The 18,534-nt window shown below is 35.6% G+C and overlaps 1 protein-coding gene across 1 annotated transcript in view; it reads left to right on the top strand.

The window, feature by feature from the left end:
- Positions 1–18,534, top strand: part of LOC146600354 (adhesion G protein-coupled receptor A3-like) — a 219,806-nt gene that overhangs the window by 195,797 nt on the left and 5,475 nt on the right. Inside the window, exon 17 of the mRNA XM_085325737.1 lies at positions 16,725–16,820. Coding sequence (XP_085181863.1) covers positions 16,725–16,820 — 96 coding nt within the window. The remainder of the gene's footprint in view (positions 1–16,724; positions 16,821–18,534) is intronic.

Below are 18,534 nucleotides of genomic sequence, written 5' to 3'. Positions count from 1 at the left end.
GAAAGAAGAGACATACTGTGAGAAGAAATTTTTGACTCAGAAGAAAATAGGGGAGCAGTATGAGAAATGACACAAAATGGTGTGCTTTAAAGAAAACTTTAAAGTGAACTTTAGCAAAGATGGGTCTTGAAACAAAAGTGCAGACCAACATAAAGACCTTGGGACAGTTGAGGAGCTGTGAGGAGTCTCAAAGATTTCAATCGGAACCTAACACAGAAAGGGGGAAGCCATGAGGACAGCTGAGATGGTGATTATATTAATGAAAAGGGGAAAATGATGGCCTGCAACAAGATAATGGACAAGCAAGTTCAAATTATTTAAAAAGATTAGTGTATATTTAAAAGATTCTTATCTATTTTCTAGAGTTTCTGTTCAAACCTTATTCCTGTTGTTTGTTAATGCAATAGCTGGTCGCCTCTCTTTTGGTTAGACATGCTTCTTGAAAGGCTCCAGAGCTGAAAGGGCAGAAAAGGAACAAGAGAACATCAATGCAGTATTACCAAAAAGCTTATGCTATTTCATGTTCTACTTAGAGCTTGACTTCCTGGAGGTGTGTGATTTTATTTGAAACCTTCAGCCCGGATTTTTAAAAGAGAACTTCTAATTCCTTGGTTGCAATAACAAGGGTAAAAATGTGAAAATGGAAGGAATATATGAAGTCAAATTGCTTGAAAGCTGTGGATACTCACTGCTAGTTATGGCCATTAATATTAACATTGAGAGGAAGTTTAAAATATATTAAAACACAAATTTTTCCATAATTACTGAAGACAGGACAATAAATAATAAGCCTAATTTGCAGCAAGGGGTAAACAGATTGATATTAGAAAAAGGCATCTAACTATGAGAATAGTGAGCAATTGAAAGAGAATAACTGGGAGGCTGTCAAAATGTTTTCATTAGCAATTTGGTAACAGAGATTAGATAAACGTCTGTCTTGTCCAGTGTGGATTTAATGTGACCCTGCCTCAGAGCATTTGAGTGGACTGGTTGACCTCCAGAGCTTCATTCCTGACCTACAATTCTACTGTTCTAAAAACACGCATTTTCCCTAACAGTGTTCTCATTTTTCAAACCTTTGTTTAATGCTGAATTTCTACACCCTTGTAGATCTCCTAAGAACCTCTAGTTTTTTTATTATGCAAGCAAATTCTGACGGAAGAGACTTTGAAACTAATGTGTTCCAAATATGCCTTCAGTGTTTGGAAATGTTATGAATCTAGTAGAAACTGGCTGCTGATCCTCCAGGTATTCTTGTTCAGGTACCACATTATATAAAACTATATAAAACATAACAAGAAATTAGGCCAACTTCTGCTCTGAGACATACACACCCAAAGAGGATYTTCAGGGAATCACTGGGAGTTGCACATACATAACCATAGGAAGATCTTGGTCTCTGGATGAAAATTATTGCAAATTAAGCTCTATAAATTCACTGCAATTTCAGTCATAGAGATTAAAACAGTTTAACTATTTAATATACTTTAGCAATGCTGGTTAATATCCAGATTAAAGTTTATGCCTATATTGTTTGAGTACTCCTACAGATAAATGGGTAAAATCGTAATCATTGGACCACACTCTGGGCTTGAGAAATCATTCAAGATTTTACTAGTTTATTTGAAAGTAAAAACTGGCCTAGGTTTTCTGTGAAAGCAAACCTGAGCCTGAGCGATGCCTGATTATTATTTATCTGTTGATTATGAGATGGTAGAACTGCGATCACTGAAGTTCATATGTGTTTGCCCCTCAATATTGTAGTGGTGCCAAGAAATTGGATATGTTAGTAAAGCTGCAGAGAATGTCCTTGAAATATTCTATGTGATTACTGTTAAATATATGAAGTGTGAGAGGAACAGTTCCTGTTTTAACATCCCTTGATTTGTAGCTAGACTTATTACAAGTAATTACTTCAGTAGAAGTAGTAAGTAGTAGTAGGTAGTTAACAAAGAACATAATCTACAAATTTATGCCTCTAAATCTGAGCAGATTACAATTTCTTCAGATATGTATATTCCTCTAATTTATCTCTGAATTCTTTACTTTTTCAGTAACTGGTTTTATAGCTTACTTATGGAGGGTCTCTGAATTTGTGGTATTTGCTAACTGTGGTCATAGTTAATCATAGACATAGGATCTTGCTTATTCTTCATTACTAGATGAATTTATGGACATCTCCAGAAATATCTGTACAGGCAAAATCATTTCCTAAAGTATTTATGCATACCACTCTGGAATTTGACTCCTGGGATTATTAATACCGGTAAAACTCATTTTCATGAACAGGAGAGAGAGGAAATAGGAATCGTGAGCAAAGAATTACCACCAGTGTCATTTTCAGAAAAGCTGCCCCATACTGGCTCTAATTCATATATAAGGCATTTTGGACTTTCAAGTTTGCCACATTGTATTCATGTTATTGTCTCATACAACAATGGTATTAAATATGTCTGCCCATATAAACACTTATTCTTCCATTAGTAATATTAAAGCAAACAGTTAACTATATTCCCTCCTCATGCATTTAAGACAGTATTTTCCAACTGAATTCTGATATTACCAAATTCTGTAACAATTATCATAACTAGTTAACTTAGACAGCCTTTTGACCTGGAAAGTTGAGCAGAGAGATGCTTTTAGAGGTTTGGTGAACTGACAGTGACTGCTATTCATTCCTTTTCAGATCTCCATTTTCTGCACTACTAACCCAGTAACGTAACATTCTGTAAATCATATGTCATTTCTAACTTTTAATTAATATTTCTCAAKTATTTATTTATAAGATAATTGCGTGCTTTCTCTGCTTCTACTTTTCATTCGAAACTTCATGATTACAGCTGGCTGAGTGCTCCAAAAAACCCTGTGATTTTTTTGAAACATACCCTTTGACCTTTTTATGTATGATGGAAAAGTTTTGTTTTTGCTTCTGGTTAAAATCTGGGATAGAGATCACCAAAAATAGATTTCTGTGTATGTCAGTTTTTTAAAACCAAGAAAAAGCAAAGCATTCGTACAATCATCGTATATATAATATTTCCCATAGCTCAACTTAGTATGACTAAAACCGACAACAGCAAAAAAATTCAACATTAAAGCTAAAGAATTGGGGTTGACACACTTGAACTCATGCCATTGTACCTTTGTTTCTTACTTTTCGCTAGGGTGAATTGAGGACAAAATGTCAACCTGAATTTCTACCATTAACTCTAAATCTCCTTGGTTCTTTGGGTTCAAATCATTACTTGAATACAGTTTGTCTATGATTAAATAGCAGGGATATGTATGATCTTAGAAGAGAATGCTTTTTGCTACTTCTAGATGAGAAAGTGTTCTAGAAAGAAGCCAAAAGTCCAAAACCATCAGGGAAAGTGATTTCCATCATGCTTTAATGCTTCACTGCTGCTTGTAATATTTAATAGCACCTACTTGGTAAGATTTTGAGTTGTTCGCTACCTGAATATCTGTCAAGATGATAAATTGGAAGCTGTATAAGTGGACCACATTGCATAAATGTTAGTATGAGATTTTCTCCATGAGAACAAACATTAAAAAGTAAGCTTTTTCTTTGTGTGGAATGGGAAGATAAAACTTCACCGAGGTAGTTTAGATGGTAAAATAGGTTCTGCAAAAATAATCGTGCATTTGTGTAGTACAAAATCCTAAAAGTCTGYATCTCACTCTCATGTAACTTGACCAAAATCAGTGGGGCAACTTGCATGAGTAATGGCTGCACAACTATTCTTGTACTGTAGTAGAGAGATTTTGTAGTTAGCATAGATTTTTTTTTTTTTTTTTAACAGTTGAGTTCTTCTTGGCTCAATCTCAGCTGTAGTCATTGTTGATGTAATGTGAAGTGGGGTCTCCTACTGACTGCTGAGCCCTGTCCTATCTCAGTTACGCTTTATTTAGTAAAGCACTATGCACTTTTGAAGTACCCTGGCTGGCTCTAGGCATGTAGGCTTCTAACTAAAGAACTGAGCTCAGCTCATGACTTCATGGCCTTTCCCAAGAGGCCCATAACCCTCTGCATGAATTACAGATTCCCTCAACTGAGCATAATTCAGTGGTTTATCTTTGCACTTTCAGGGAAAAAAAAGGTGTCATATAAGAGCTAGAACATGACAAAAAGAAGTTTGAAACTGTTTTGGACCAACTAATGAAAAATGAGACCTCTTGAAAGTTCTATAATCTACAGGATCTGTAATCACCTACATGATGCTCACCTGCATTTTTATCTGAAACTTGTATAGCAAATATGTCAGTCTGCTCTGAGTATATGTTTCAATTTACCATGTGATATACCGTAAGAGAGCAGTAGGTCTGAAGAGCCCTTCTCTCRGCATTGACTACTGATATGGCTGAACCCTCATAAGGCTTAAAAGATACCAATCAACAGCAAGTGGATCACAGAATCATAAAAATATTAAGGTTAGAAAAAACATCAGTATGTAATCTAATCAACTCTCCACGCAAAACAGAGACAACCACACTCAAAACACACCCAACTTAAAAGTTAGCYTGGTGACAACCCATCAGGATTTGAAAATCTCCAAAGATTTTGTTTCTTTTTCCCATCCTACTTCTATTTTATTTTAGTTTTCATCTTGGATAGACCACAAACAAGAAATGGAAGAGCTTCATCATTCAATCCTGTAAATGAATCTGATTTTTACAGAACATCACTAAAATTCATAGCTATATAATATAAAAAATATAAATRTAAAAAATTCATATCAAATTGCACATAGTAGATCTAGCTATTAGTGAAAGGATATAAGGTAGCAAAAGAGACTCATCATCTGGTGGCTACATCATCCTGAAACAGTCCATAAGGACTGTTGATTTTGTATAGTCCGTCCTCTTTCTGCCTTTCCAGAGGTTTAACAAATCTCTAAGAAACTGCAGAAATATAAATGAAATAATTAGAGTTATGCAGGAGATGACTTTCTATCTTTGCCAATTGTATTTCTACCTCATAAAGAAAAAAGCATTATTTGTGGTTTCAGGACTTTTTTTGCAAGAATACAAAGGGAGAAGAACAGGAAAATGCTGGATAGCCAGTGCTCAGAGCACTCATATGTGGTGTCATTGACCTTACTTGGAAAGTGGCAGGCTCTTCCCTACCATAGAAGAGAGCTTGTCTGAATATTGAATATTCACAGGTGTGTTTTCTCTATCACTGAATGAAGAAGATCCACCCTGTATAAGTGGTGGATATTATTATCAAATAGAGAAAACATTTATAGCCACCTCCTATTATTCTTTCTCAGGCTGTAAAATCTTCCTGACAAAAGCTTAATCAAAGCCACTATTTTCCCTAAGTTGTTTGGTTTCAGTAAGTACATTCTCCAGCAACTAAGAAAACATTCCTGACAATATATTCATACCTTAGGTAGAAGTTAGCATTGTCAAAAATGTTTGTTTTTTATCATTCAAGTTAACTGACAAATGCCAGTAAACTTGAAATTATTTCTTGTTTCGGTGCATGCATGCTTTTATGAATAATAGCTTTCAGACTTCTCTGACATCACTTGCTGCAGAGCCTGAGCTGACAGATTCATTAAGAAACTAGAGAGAATTAGTCTCTTTTGCTCTCTGAATTTGCTGCCTTTGGTCAGTGTATATGCAATRTGTACAGCATCAAGAAAGAAGGGAACTTTGTTATACTGTAAGGCAAATGCAATGTATTCAATTATATGAAGACTGAAAGAGATGTGGGTTCAGGTCATGGGCCTCACTTGTTATTATTGCAGAAAAATATCATCAGAATACATTAATCATTATTACATTAATTTAAAATGATTTAGTCCAGCTAATACTTAAGTCATGGAAAGAAGGAAATCTAGTTTTCTTTCAATTAGTGAAACTAAGTCAAATACTACACTATTGAAATAAAAGAAAATAATGCTGTCATTAGTAAGGATTTTTTACTGACAAATGATTGGGATTAATAAAATATTCTTGAAACAATTTTGGAATACTGTCTAATTAGCAGGTCAAGGAGAGCAGTTATTCACAATTAATCAAATAATAGATTTTGGATTTCTAACTGTTTATATATGAGTGCTTTGAGGTGTAAGTAGTGGCTGCAGAGTTTATATAAACATCTCCCAGATGTGACCAGCTGTAAACTGAATTATCATTCACGGGAAACATTTTTTGATATTTATTTTTATTCTGAATAGGAAATTAAAATAAATATGTAGAAATTCTTCTGAATTTTTATTACATAATAATTTCTGGTTGGAAATACTTCATCTTGATACTTCATCTGGCTTCACATTATAAATTTCTGGAGCCTAAATTTTCACTGCTTCTAGTCCTTATGCCATGCATATTAATTCCTGAGGCAGGCACTCTGTTCTATTCTGCTGCTTTCTCTAAGTATTGAGATTTATTTTCTCAACAAGCATTTGAGAAAATATAGAAAACAAAGAAAGTACAAGAGTAGAAATACAGAAAAAAGAGAAAGTACCATGTTTAGCTCACCCAGTTACTTCACCAATAATACTTGTTGTTGTTGTGCAGTCTTGGGAAATCAAGCAAAAATGTGGTACCTTGAAAATTAAGTACCTATGTCAGGTCATCTAGAGAATATCTTGGATGTTAACATCTGTGCCTTGCACTGACTTTGCCTGGAAGTGTAGGTGTTCTGTGTGTTTGAAAATCATGTCTTTGATGTTTGAGGCACTCATTTTTCTTAACTCTCAGAGACGCCCCCTGCTTAACTTGTGACCTGTTTCAAACCCTAAAAATATTAGAACTATTCAAAAAATTAATAGAAACAGTTTAAAATGGGATATATTGGGGAAATAAAATAAAACACGGTGTCTTTCTTTGCTGTGCACTGAATGTGGACTTCAGAGGATGCTTTTCACATCAGAAACAATTCCTTTCAGGAAAGTGTTTTATCTTTTCTGTTAAAAATGTGGGTTTGATTTGTCCATGACAAAAGCTTGGTTGCTGGAAAGATTTAAYGGAAAAGGTTTTGCAGTTTCCATGGATCTTCTGTGTAAAGGCTTTTTGATTTCAAATGGCCCTCTGGGTTTGTGACTGAATACTTTTCTTAGACCAAGAAGATTTAATAATCAAAACGGTATTATTTTTATTTAGTGTGTGGTTTTCTCATGTCTTAAACAAGACTGTTTGTTCTCTCACTTTGCCTGAGGATACATCTTGCTCTAGCTGTGTGATTAGATTTTAGATACATGCAGTTGAAAATAAACCGAATTACCTAAATAGATGGAAGGTAGGAGTAAATTGTGATTAGCCCATAATTGTAAAACCAGAGATTCAGAAGTGTGAAACACTACCTCTGTTTAATTTTGATGATGTAGCACCTGGTCCTTAACAATATTTTAAAGATGCCTTTTATTTGCTTATCAGTAAAACCTTCAGAAGCAGTAAGAATACTTTAATACTCAGAATTTTTAACATTTAAGGTCAGTACAGCTACCTCCAARTACACACACACACACACACACAAATGTATATACACAGATAATATAAATATCTATTTTGAATATTACAGGTGAATATCATTTAAAAATATGCATCAGATATGCTGAATAAATCTAGATGAAGGTTACCATTTTTATGTAAACTTCATAATAAAGTGCTTTATAAGGAAATATGAATATATGGTATTAAATATCTAAAATATATATGTTACAGTATGGCTAGAACGTGTACAGTTTTAAAGTATTTCTAATGGAGTGTTCTGTATAACATTAACCATCCAATGAAAATTATGCTTTAGAAACCAGCTGATGCRTTCACTGCTTTTACATACACTATGTATGGAGCTATAACTTTCATTTTCATTTAAAAAAGCCCCTTTTTTAATGGCAGAAATGGCAGATTTCATGGGGCAATGTTAAATTTCCTAAATGCATTATTTTAATGGCCTATATGAATCAAATAGGCTTTGTAAGTTGCTTAAACTGTTTTAGGGCCAGCAGAAAAAATAAAAATGCTTTTTAGATTGTTGGAGCTGTGCTTTCTTGCTACAGTTTTCTTTCTGTAAATAGTAACGGCAAGATTCATCATTCAAGACTTCAGGAGTCCACAGTAAAAATCGTGATATTAGTGTAAAAAACAAGGCATTTTCTGAAAACAGTGAATTTAAGGTTCCTTCTGYTTGCTAGTTTTTGAGCTGTTAAAGTTCACATTTTTCACTTTTTGTCTGTATTTGTTTGTAGTGGAAATTCATTTTTATTTTTAGCATGGTGTTCCTATAGAAATAAGGTTTATATGATCTTGTAATTTGTGTAATGATGTGACAGTCTTTCAGACTCTCCCTCTCTAATGACTGGCTAGTTAATCTGAGAGAGAGAGAGAAATCATTAAGTTCCTGTAAATTTAATGTGAATAGATGGGCACACACAGGACAAAGATAAATATCTCAAAATAAGAGAAGGCTGAAAAGAGAGAAAGAGACTATAAATGTCATGGGAAACCATGGGAAAAATCTCAAGAAGAGCTTGCACCTTCTTCAAAGACAATCATAAGAAAAAATCTGTAGGAAGTCAGACTTCAGTTATTTCTGTACCCACGTAACAGCTCAGTAAAGAAAGCTGAGATTCTTGTAAAACCTGCCCCCAGAAACACGTCCTTAATGCTGCGTCATAAGGTAGAACGCTTGCAAAAAAAAAATGTATGAATTAGCAATGTAATTATTGTGGAAATTCAATTTTCTCTGAAGTATTTCTTGTCTTTTTCTCTAAGCAATTTGGCTCCCTCTGGTAGTGTGGGACAAAGATCTTGCCCACTATAAARCCGTTGATTTATGTAAGAGAAAAAGAAAAGAAGACATAATTTTAGGAGAAAGGAATTAACACATCCTCTATGAAGATATTTCCCATCCCATGAAACCCAGTATTTGCTTTTCATTGTCTRTTTGCACATACCGGTCTTGAATGCTCAGCCAGGCAAATCTAAGAACAACACACCTGGGTCAACGAATAAAGTCCTTGTTTCAGGGCATTGATTGCTTGGTCATGAATGTCTTCTGAATCATTCTGTGCTTTTATAGCAAAAGAACTAACAGAATATAAAACTGTGGCTATTTTTCTGTAGAAAATGGACAGTTTTACATATTATCTGTAAAACACATGCAATAGAAATGATTCAGCTCTAGCTTGGCAATATGGATCATAATAAAAATACGGTCACAGAATATCTCTTTTTAATATAACAAATAGATTGTTGGTGCCATTTTTTCCTATTAAAAAAACAAAACAAAACAAATAGTGAATAAAGCATCCCTGAAGGAGGTCATCAACAGTTTTCTTCCTGTGAAAGAGCAAAATAATATACTTTCAGATGATGTTTAAATTACCAAATAAGGACTTGGCTGGTCCATTTGAAATTTTAAAAAATTACTATAGGAGAAAAGGCATTCTTTCTGAGAAACAGAACGTTGCCTGCAGAGCAAGTAAGTGTCCAACTCTCAAGACATGAAATACAGGAGGATCAGGAAATTATACTGATGGTGCCATAATAAGACTCAAGATTAATGTAAATCCTTTTAAAAGATATGATTTCAAATTTCAGTCCAAAGACAACATAGACCAGAAGCCACTGTCAGCACCTTTCATATTTGATTCAAATTAAAATGTATTTCCTCCTGCTAGTAATCTGATTTGGTTCTTTTGGCAGACTTAATGAAATGTTACATCAAGTAAAATTTTTAAAAGTCCATATTTTCTATTTAAAATGCAAAATGATTCTATTGACAGTTATAAAACCTTGATGCTAATGTAACATGAATCATGTGTTAAATACCTGATAATATAAGCTGTAGAACCTACTATCTCTATATGCTTTACTTTTCATTTGCTTTCATATGATATAAAATGACATTGTCATATAGGCTGTTATCAGAATTTCTTACCTTGATGAGGGTTGATAGGTTAATAGTTCTTTTCTCCATTTGAAAGGCAGAAGGACATCTTGATGGTAATTAACTTTCTGAAGGTGTACTGCAATGCTCAGTGAAGCAGTTTTGTTTGATTCAGTAGGCTGGAACTGCAAAATAATTTCAACTAACAGCTCTACACTAGAGTAGTCAAATGTCTGGAAAAATGAGGTGGCAATGAATTGCACAGAACAAGAGTATCAACCATGTTACTACTAGAAATTAACTATGTAAACAGAATTGAAAAGCCTGTTGTGTTTCCTGGGGATAAAKTGATTGTGCAAATAGGGACTATTCAAGGCATGACTATCTTGGAAGGGTGAAGCTTTCATTTACTTGCTAATATTTCTCTCCAAACTTTAGCATAATCAGTTCTCTGAGATCCATCCTCTTTTTAAACTTTAGATAGATGGATGGATGGATGGATAGATATACTTTTTAAGAAATACTGATAAGTAAATTTTATTTCTCATCAACATGCTGTATAATATTTTATTTACTTTTCCTTCAGAAATACATTCAGCATGAATACCTTCTTACCCCARCTTTAGTTATTTATTCATTAAGCCTAAGTAGGAGTAGAAGTCAACAGAGCCGAACTGCAGCATGGAATGAACCATAGAGTTCTCTCTCGCGCTCTCTCTCTCGCTCTCGTTTCCAGCAGTGTTCCAGCATTCTCCAAAGAAAAACAATAATAAAAAAAAACAAGTCTCTCTCCCTTTTGATGTAGCATGGCTTTACGAATTGGTCTGACTGCCCAAGAGACAAACCACTTATCTCTGTGTAAATGAAACATATCTCATTTACTTTTCTTCTGAATTTTCTCTAGACTCAATTAATAAGGCAAGACTATCTGGGAATAGGATTCAAAATGACAAAAAAAATTAAAGGTACATTTTCAAAATACTACCATTTCTACAAAGTCTTCTTTCCATTTTATCAAAATTCCCAGGGAAAAGAACCATGGAATGATCTGATGCATGAAAAGATCAGAAAGAATATCTTGAAAATCAGACTCATAAAAGCTTAAGCTTTATACAGAGCAACTACTTATCTGCCTGCCTGCCTGCCTGCYGGGTATTTGAACTGTGGCATCTGGGTAGCTCAGAAGTTAATGACCRTTTTCTATATGGATTATTTTCACAAGGATGTTAAAACCAGATCCTAATTCAAGGAAGGATAAAGGGGAAAGCCTTCTTAATGTGACTTCTTCACTTCTCTTCTATTTTTATGTTTATTTTGCAGGCAGCTAGTATATTGGCATCTCTCCTTGAATGAACTGTGCCATAGGAGTCAATTGGACTAAACAGGTCTTTCTTTCTTTATATTAGAGAGGAGGAGGAAATTTGATGTTTCACTTTTATCTTTATTTATCTAAAGTGTGCCTATCTAGAGTTGTGCATGCAGAAAGGAATACTTTTTAAATATATATACATTTTAATCATGCAATGGGTCTGTAGTAAGGACTATTTAAAGCTATTAAATCACTCCCTTACATGTGTGTCCATCATTCCACCAACTTCTGCAGAAAATAAACTTAAGAAATAAGTAAGTCCTGCATTATACCCACAGAGCCAAGGTTTGGTCTTTTTGGGAGTACAGGAAGAATTCATTCTAGAGTCAAGGGTCTTAATCTGAAAACAATTTAGGGCTAAATAAAACCCAGACACTCAAGGAAGAAACTCATGACTGAGYAGAACTCTCCAATTACTTGATGAATTACTGAATAATACTTACRGAAATAAACTTAGAAGAATATACTGTATGTTAAGTTAGCAGAATTGATGCTGCCTGGAGGCTATTGCAGTCATTCTTGCTGACATTATTCTCTTTCTGTCAGATTGGCTGCGTAGCTCCCAGTATTTTGCAGCAGGGTTTGCCTTACAAAAGGAGTTGTTGCTGAAAGGAAGCTGCAAAATAGTATGCTGTGATGTCGACAGAGGGACATCACCTCCAGCGCTGTCTGCTGCTGTGTACTTTTTTTTTTTTTTCAGTTTATGTCACTGCATGTAATAAAAAATGTGGTATATACTGGTCCCAAGCAGCCATGGCATGAACTTAGGGGTTTCTGAGTTCAGTGAGTATGATTTCTCCTCCCCCGTAGAATTACTACACGTCATCTGACTGTCTGCCTAGCCTGGTTTTCAGGCCCTAGGTGTTGCCCACACTGCAGCTGAGAGGTGTGCGCGCAGCACAGTGAAGCGTACCAGGCTAGCTTTAATCTAATTAGCTTGGAGAACAATATCAGTACAGATGTGATGGGATGAGTTTCAGTAAATAAATATATGCTGATGTAAAAGCCTGCTAGGGATCCTTCCGTTATCCCTGGGTGGCCAGCAACAGCAATGCACAAATTGCAGAAGCTCTTCCCAAGGGCTATGGCTTCCAAGTCGAGAGTCATCCCACAGACAGAATTCCCTGTTAAACAATTTTAAAATATTATATAAATTAACTGGCTTGTCAAGATCAATTTTTAGCTAAAAGGAATTTTTTATTTCCCCTCTGTGGTTTCCCAGGGTCTTTAAAGAGCTGTGTGTATGGGTATCTCAGCTACAGCCAAACCCTCTGTGTTAACCAGCTCCGTCGTAGCGGTGAGATCTGTCAGAGCAGCGTTGTCCAACTAGCCTGTGGTAGCTTGAGTAACAGCCTTCACTTTCTTGAGCTATAACAGCATCACATCAGCAGATGAAATTGGCTCTGAGCCCTGAGTTACTCTGTGTGCTTTTGTGGAGAGGGGGAAACAGCCCACTGATTTAATGAAAAAATAAGAAGACGAACCCCTAAGTCCCACAGCTCCACTCTCACGACGTCACAGGTCTGGAATCAGGGCTTGTATAGGTTTCATAAYGACCTGAAATGTATTTTATGAACTTTCAGAGCAAACTGCAAAAATCATTTGTTTTTGTGATACAGAAATGATTCRAATAGCACCGGTGAGAAATTGAAAAGAAATGTTTCATCAGCYGGGCTGTTGTATGGGTTCTTCACTTCATTAGCCTTTTTGAAAACAGGGAGTGAAAATTGCTCTATAAAATAAGAACATTGACTAACATAGACAAATATGCGTAGATGTAAAGGAAGAAGCAGATCACGGAAGATCTTATTTCTTCATGTTTGATGCCTGCAACTGATACAACTGCATAATTTGTTTCCATGTTAACAAGGCCATACAACCTGAACCTGGTGGTCTTCTGACCATGGTGAACTATTTGCCTCTCTCATGGTTCTGCCACTTTTAAATACCTCTCTTYTGTAGATGCTTCAGATAAACACGATACTGAATAAGCATGAGCAAAGTAAACAAAGTGTAGAAGGTTAAATATCCCAGAAATAAATATTCAGGCTAGGGGCATGTTACTACATCTTGGAACAGCTCTRAGTTTGTGTTAAAGGTGTTAAGCAAGACACGAACATCTTAAGTCGCGATGTGAAGCACCGCAGAGTTTGTGTGCAGCAGATGTGTGCGTGGCCACCCTGAGCTGTCCAAAATGCTGGTGGCTTATGGCACCAAGGCTGGGCAGGGGGACGCGTAGGGGGACGTGACGCAAAGGCTGGGCAGAGGGATGCCCAGGGGCTGCTCCTGCCCCGCAGGCACCGCAAGGAGGAGTGGGCACCGCTGACCCTGGCAAGGGCTCAGCGGCTGCTGGAAAGGCACCACCTTTCCCGGGAAACCTGCGCATAAAAGCTGTATTCTTCTCACTCCTGCTTTAGCTCACGGAGAGGCAAACTCCCTWTCTTGGGCTGCATGCTGCAATTTGCCCATTCCCTTCATTTACAGCGGCAGAGGGGCCTTGTGTTTAAACGCAKGGTGGGAATTAAGTCTCATTCTACAACAGATCTTTTGTGTGACCTTGAACACTCAATCTCTCCTTGCTTGTTTTCTCATCTGTACAACAGGAATAATAATGTTTATTGAACGCACGGGGGGCTGTAAGGCTAAATTAATTAATGTTATAAAGCACTTTGATTCCTTAGATGAAAGGTTCTCTAGAAGTATGAAGTGTTGCTATTTGTTAGCTACATTTTCCTCACTTTTCATTCATGCCCTGTCAATTCTAATTTGGCTTTTTCTTTAAAATTATTTACACTAATCTTCTCATCTGGTTGGAAATGAAGAAAATGATAAAAACTAATGATTACAGAGAAGCTAATGTTTGGAAGTGCTGATCTGAATTTCTTAATTATACATCTACCTCCTCACTACTAACATCCATTTGGACGTTACTGAATAATGTTTCCTGTCTTTGGTGAATTTCCAGTATTGGTGTTTAGGCAATCCATAAGCTCAGATACATGAACAACAATATGGGGTCCTGCTCTTAATAATTTTTTATTTCTTCAATTATATTTTCTGTTCATGCTATTTTAATCCCATTCCTTTTATTCAATTTCTTTCTATTTGGCAATTTTTCCCCCCCTTCACTCCTCAAGACTCCTGAAGCCGCCAGTGAAGAATCGTTTGTACACACTGTCATTTCTATTTGCTATTTTATATTTTTTTTTTTACAATGAGACAGGGCAGGCAGCGCGCTATGCTGGATATCAGTACAATGCACCTCGGGTGCACGGAAACCATTTGACTTCACCTTATGTCATTTCTAGGATATATTTTCTTTCTCTTAGTAATGAGACAGGACAGAAATTTGGCTAGATATTGCCACATTTCTGAAGCACTGTATAGCTAAGTGATTTCCAGATTTTCCAGAACATCTGAGCTCTACTGTTCTGGTGTACAGCAGACTGCTGAAAGCGTGAGATATGAAATAGATTATCCAACACCCAAATACAGACTTRTATGAGACTTTGGATAATGACACGATTTAAGTGTACGTATGCGATTTGTAAAAAGTAGCTGCTTTGCAAAAAACAAAATTATAGATTGCATTATAGGTAAATTCTATGGTGTAATCACTTGAGATGACTTTGAAATGCAGTTTCCTATCCTTGGTTCTGTATTCCTATTTTTCTGCTCCTTATTATTTCTTAGACAAATTGAGATTAAATTTTCTATGCCTCATTGCTTACCCTAGTCGTGTCCTGAAGTTTTAAAAAAATGTCATTCAATGTGTCTTTGTTAAAAAATAATAAGCTATTAAGCTATCTTATTCAGTATGCTCAAGTCAAAAGATATGCACAATCATTAAGCTGCAATGAATGAGTGGATTTGTAAGGATGCAGCTTGTTCATTGGAATTTTTTGAGCTCTCCAGAATAAGCTAAGAAAATRTATTTATTTAATGACTCTGAAGTTAAAAAAGCTGAAGAGCTTTTTCATGAATGTGGAGAGTGATTTTCTCTGCTCTGTTTACAGCTTAGAGCATTAGGACAAAGGCTGACTGTAAATGTTAACGTGAAATTCTCTGTGGCCCAGCTTCTGATACTGGCCCACAAGGAGGTGAAGGAAGAGGTTACGAAAATTTTGTCACTCATCATGAGTTTGGTTTAGTGCTGGCTTACTTAATCTTACCATATCTCTATCTCTGTAGAAGTCCTGTCTTGCAACGACTGTGAGATTTCCTAATGTTTGTATCCTGTTTCAGAAAAATCATGGCCAGATTCTGATGCAAATGTGTCCTGTATGTCCTTTCAGTCCTTTTGGATAACTTAATAGCGGTGTTTGGGCAGTGTCCCTGTCCCTTCCTAGTGCTTACTGCAGCAGCTAGTGGCTTGAAAATAAATGAATTTTGTCTACTGAGAGAAAAACATCATTTAAAATAGGAAATGAGAGGGAATGTTCATGTTCATCAGCTGAACTCCTAGGCGTARTGGAGCTACAGCCTCCCATGTGCCAGGGGCTGGTGCTCTCCACCTCAGAGACCACGGTGGTTGAGTGATGCTGCATAGTCTGCATTTTGCTTATATAAATTGAAACATGTGATGATCTGTATTTTGCTGAATATGGACATAGGAATGTGGAGTTCTAACGTCAATGAGACATCCCCTAGGAATTTAGTTTACCTAATTAATAATCATACGTTGGAATGACTGCTGCTTCTAAATAGTTCAGTGGCATTTAACCTGTTAAGGGAGTGTGAAGCTTTGTGCTTTCAATCTTAGCACACAAGCTTCTAAAGAAAGATTGACACTTGGCTTATCCTGGATGTGGTCTTGCTCAAGTCTTAGAGGTCCTCACATTTGAATGCATTTGTGTTGGGTATTTGAGTAGTCAATGGAAGTGTGGTATAAGCAAAAGAACATTTAATCATCCTGATTGCTACAGATTGCTCCTCTGTTCAGAAAAAAACATTTTGCCAACTGGACCAGTCCTTTTCTCCTCCTAACTGAGCTTCATTTCATTTGTCATCCAGGAGTTAGGAAACAGTTTCTGCAATTGCAGGGTTTCACCTGGAAAAATTTCAGGTCAGGTATGAAATGTAAACAGTTATTTTGTCTGATTTTTTTTAGATTTATAATGCTTTCATAGTTAATRCTATTAAACACAATACCTATGTGAGTGGAATAACTTTGAGATATATCATTAAACAAGGTTTTGTTCTTAGTATGACTGCAATATTAACTACATTTACTGAAGACATGATGAGATTGTGAAAAGAATTTAAATGGATCCATATAAACATTAAATATTAATCTCTCTGCTGTTTGCTTTATAAAGTACAATTTGACAATGTTTATTGTGRCAACATTTTATTTTTTGCTTTTCTGGTTTTAGGGATATGTTTAAAGTTTCAAGCAATATTTATTGTATACTCAATAAACTTCATGAAAGAAGAACTGTTTAAAAAGCAGTGTACCCTTGCCTACAGGTGAGGCAAATTAAAATATCAGTTATTATCTCTCAACAGATTTTATCTGATTAGTGGAGGAGTTCCTTTTATTATATGTGGGATTACAGCAGCAACCAATATCAATAATTACGGAATTGAAGGCAATGCACCCTRGTAAGTATAAACTATTATAATCAAACTGCTAAGAAAACCATGTTCTTTTTCTTATGATGATAAATGTTACTGAGTTCATAAAGGGTACAGAGAGGCCATTTGGGATGAAATTTAATACGAACTTTTATGGAATAATAGCTATGAAAGAACAATGTCTTAATCTGGGGTTTGCCTCTTCACTCACTGTCCTTCCATCTGACTCCATTATGGTCAATAGAGTCACTTTTAATTGACTGTGTAGTCATTTACACTTGAGTAAGTGATATTACAAAATATCAAACATATAGCCTATGTAACAGGCAATTCTAATTAAATACTTTTAGTGCTTTAAGATATCTACCTTGTGAATTATTCAAAGTAATATACACCTATTTATGTGAAATAATGACAGATAAAAATCTTTTTTTTTCCCTTTGAAACAAATGATTTTGAATTTTTACCAGTCTGGAAAYGTTCCATTCACAGCAATCATGACATAGTCCTCCAGTGTACTAGCATGTTAATGTTCAGTATACCCACACAAGCTGTCCAGGCATCTCGTTGTTATTAGTTCTTGGCATGAATCATAAGATATCAACAAAGTGCAATAAGCCTGCCAGTAAAAGCAGAGTAAAAAGTGAATCAGACTGCAAAGGCAAATAGATTTGATCTAAATGATCAGRCTGGCAATGACTGGCATACTAACAGGTATATTAGTACTCTGTCAGCACTTTATTGCTGGTACGCTGGAGGACATTAGTCTTAGTTACTGCTTTTAGTAGGTATTGTGATACATTTGAAACTGGTTATGTTTTGGATAGGAAAAGTGCTGGAAGCAAAGCGGAGTGGATTGTAACAGAGCATTTGGCCTCTTCAGAACATTTTTATAGGTCACTGAAGTTTAAAACCTGGTAACAATTTAGTAGATAGCATGGGTAGCTATATTTGCTCTGCCTAAGGCCAAASTCATATTCAAATATTTATTCAAACTTATCCAATTAAACAATCACTTACAATCAACAGCATATTAAAAGACTTAATTATTTATGTTCATAAATTTGTGAGACATTTCTCATTTTGGCATAATTACAGAGGTTGTACTTCTTTAATCATCGTGTTAGTCAGCCAGTCAATACCTGGCTCCACAGTCTGTACTGAAAACAAGGTACTGGATGGTTGTAAAATTGGGTGAAAAGAGAGTTCTAATTCAACAACTGCATAGTGAGTTATGTGCCTCATTCATTTTTAATGGTATTAACACAAAAAAATGTAGATGCACAAGCTTGAACTTTTTTAATGGAACTGATTTTTGAAGTGAACCACAATGAGATACCACCTGAAATAAGAGCATCCCAAGAGACGATTGCACTGGGGAGTGTTCTGTTTTCCACTTTGCATCTAACATGCAGCATTTGAATGTACTTCAAGTATTCATGTAGCTTTGTGCTCCCTGCTTATCCAGTTAAATATATTTTGTAACTTACCAGTATGGAATCTTCTGGCATGCATGTCAGACAGCAAAATATACACTCCTTGGAGTGTCTCTGAGTTCATTAAAAAATGTGTGTATGTTTTTGTTTAAGATCCAGATTTTAAAAATTTAAAATAGTCATGGTGCAGTTTCTCCTGATGAATACCCAGTGGGACTGCATCTTTTTAGCCGAGAAGTTCTTCTCAGCCAGGGAGATAAAGTAATTCTGCTTTTTTTTTTTTTTTTTTTTTTTTTTTTTTTTTT

This window comes from Rhea americana, unplaced genomic scaffold (assembly GCF_003343005.1).
Source record: "Rhea americana isolate MKP2758 unplaced genomic scaffold, rheAme1 scaffold_122, whole genome shotgun sequence".
Classification (NCBI taxonomy): domain Eukaryota; kingdom Metazoa; phylum Chordata; class Aves; order Rheiformes; family Rheidae; genus Rhea; species Rhea americana.
The sequence above is the reverse complement of the archived record's forward strand: the minus strand, read 5'-3'. Positions and strand labels throughout refer to the sequence as shown.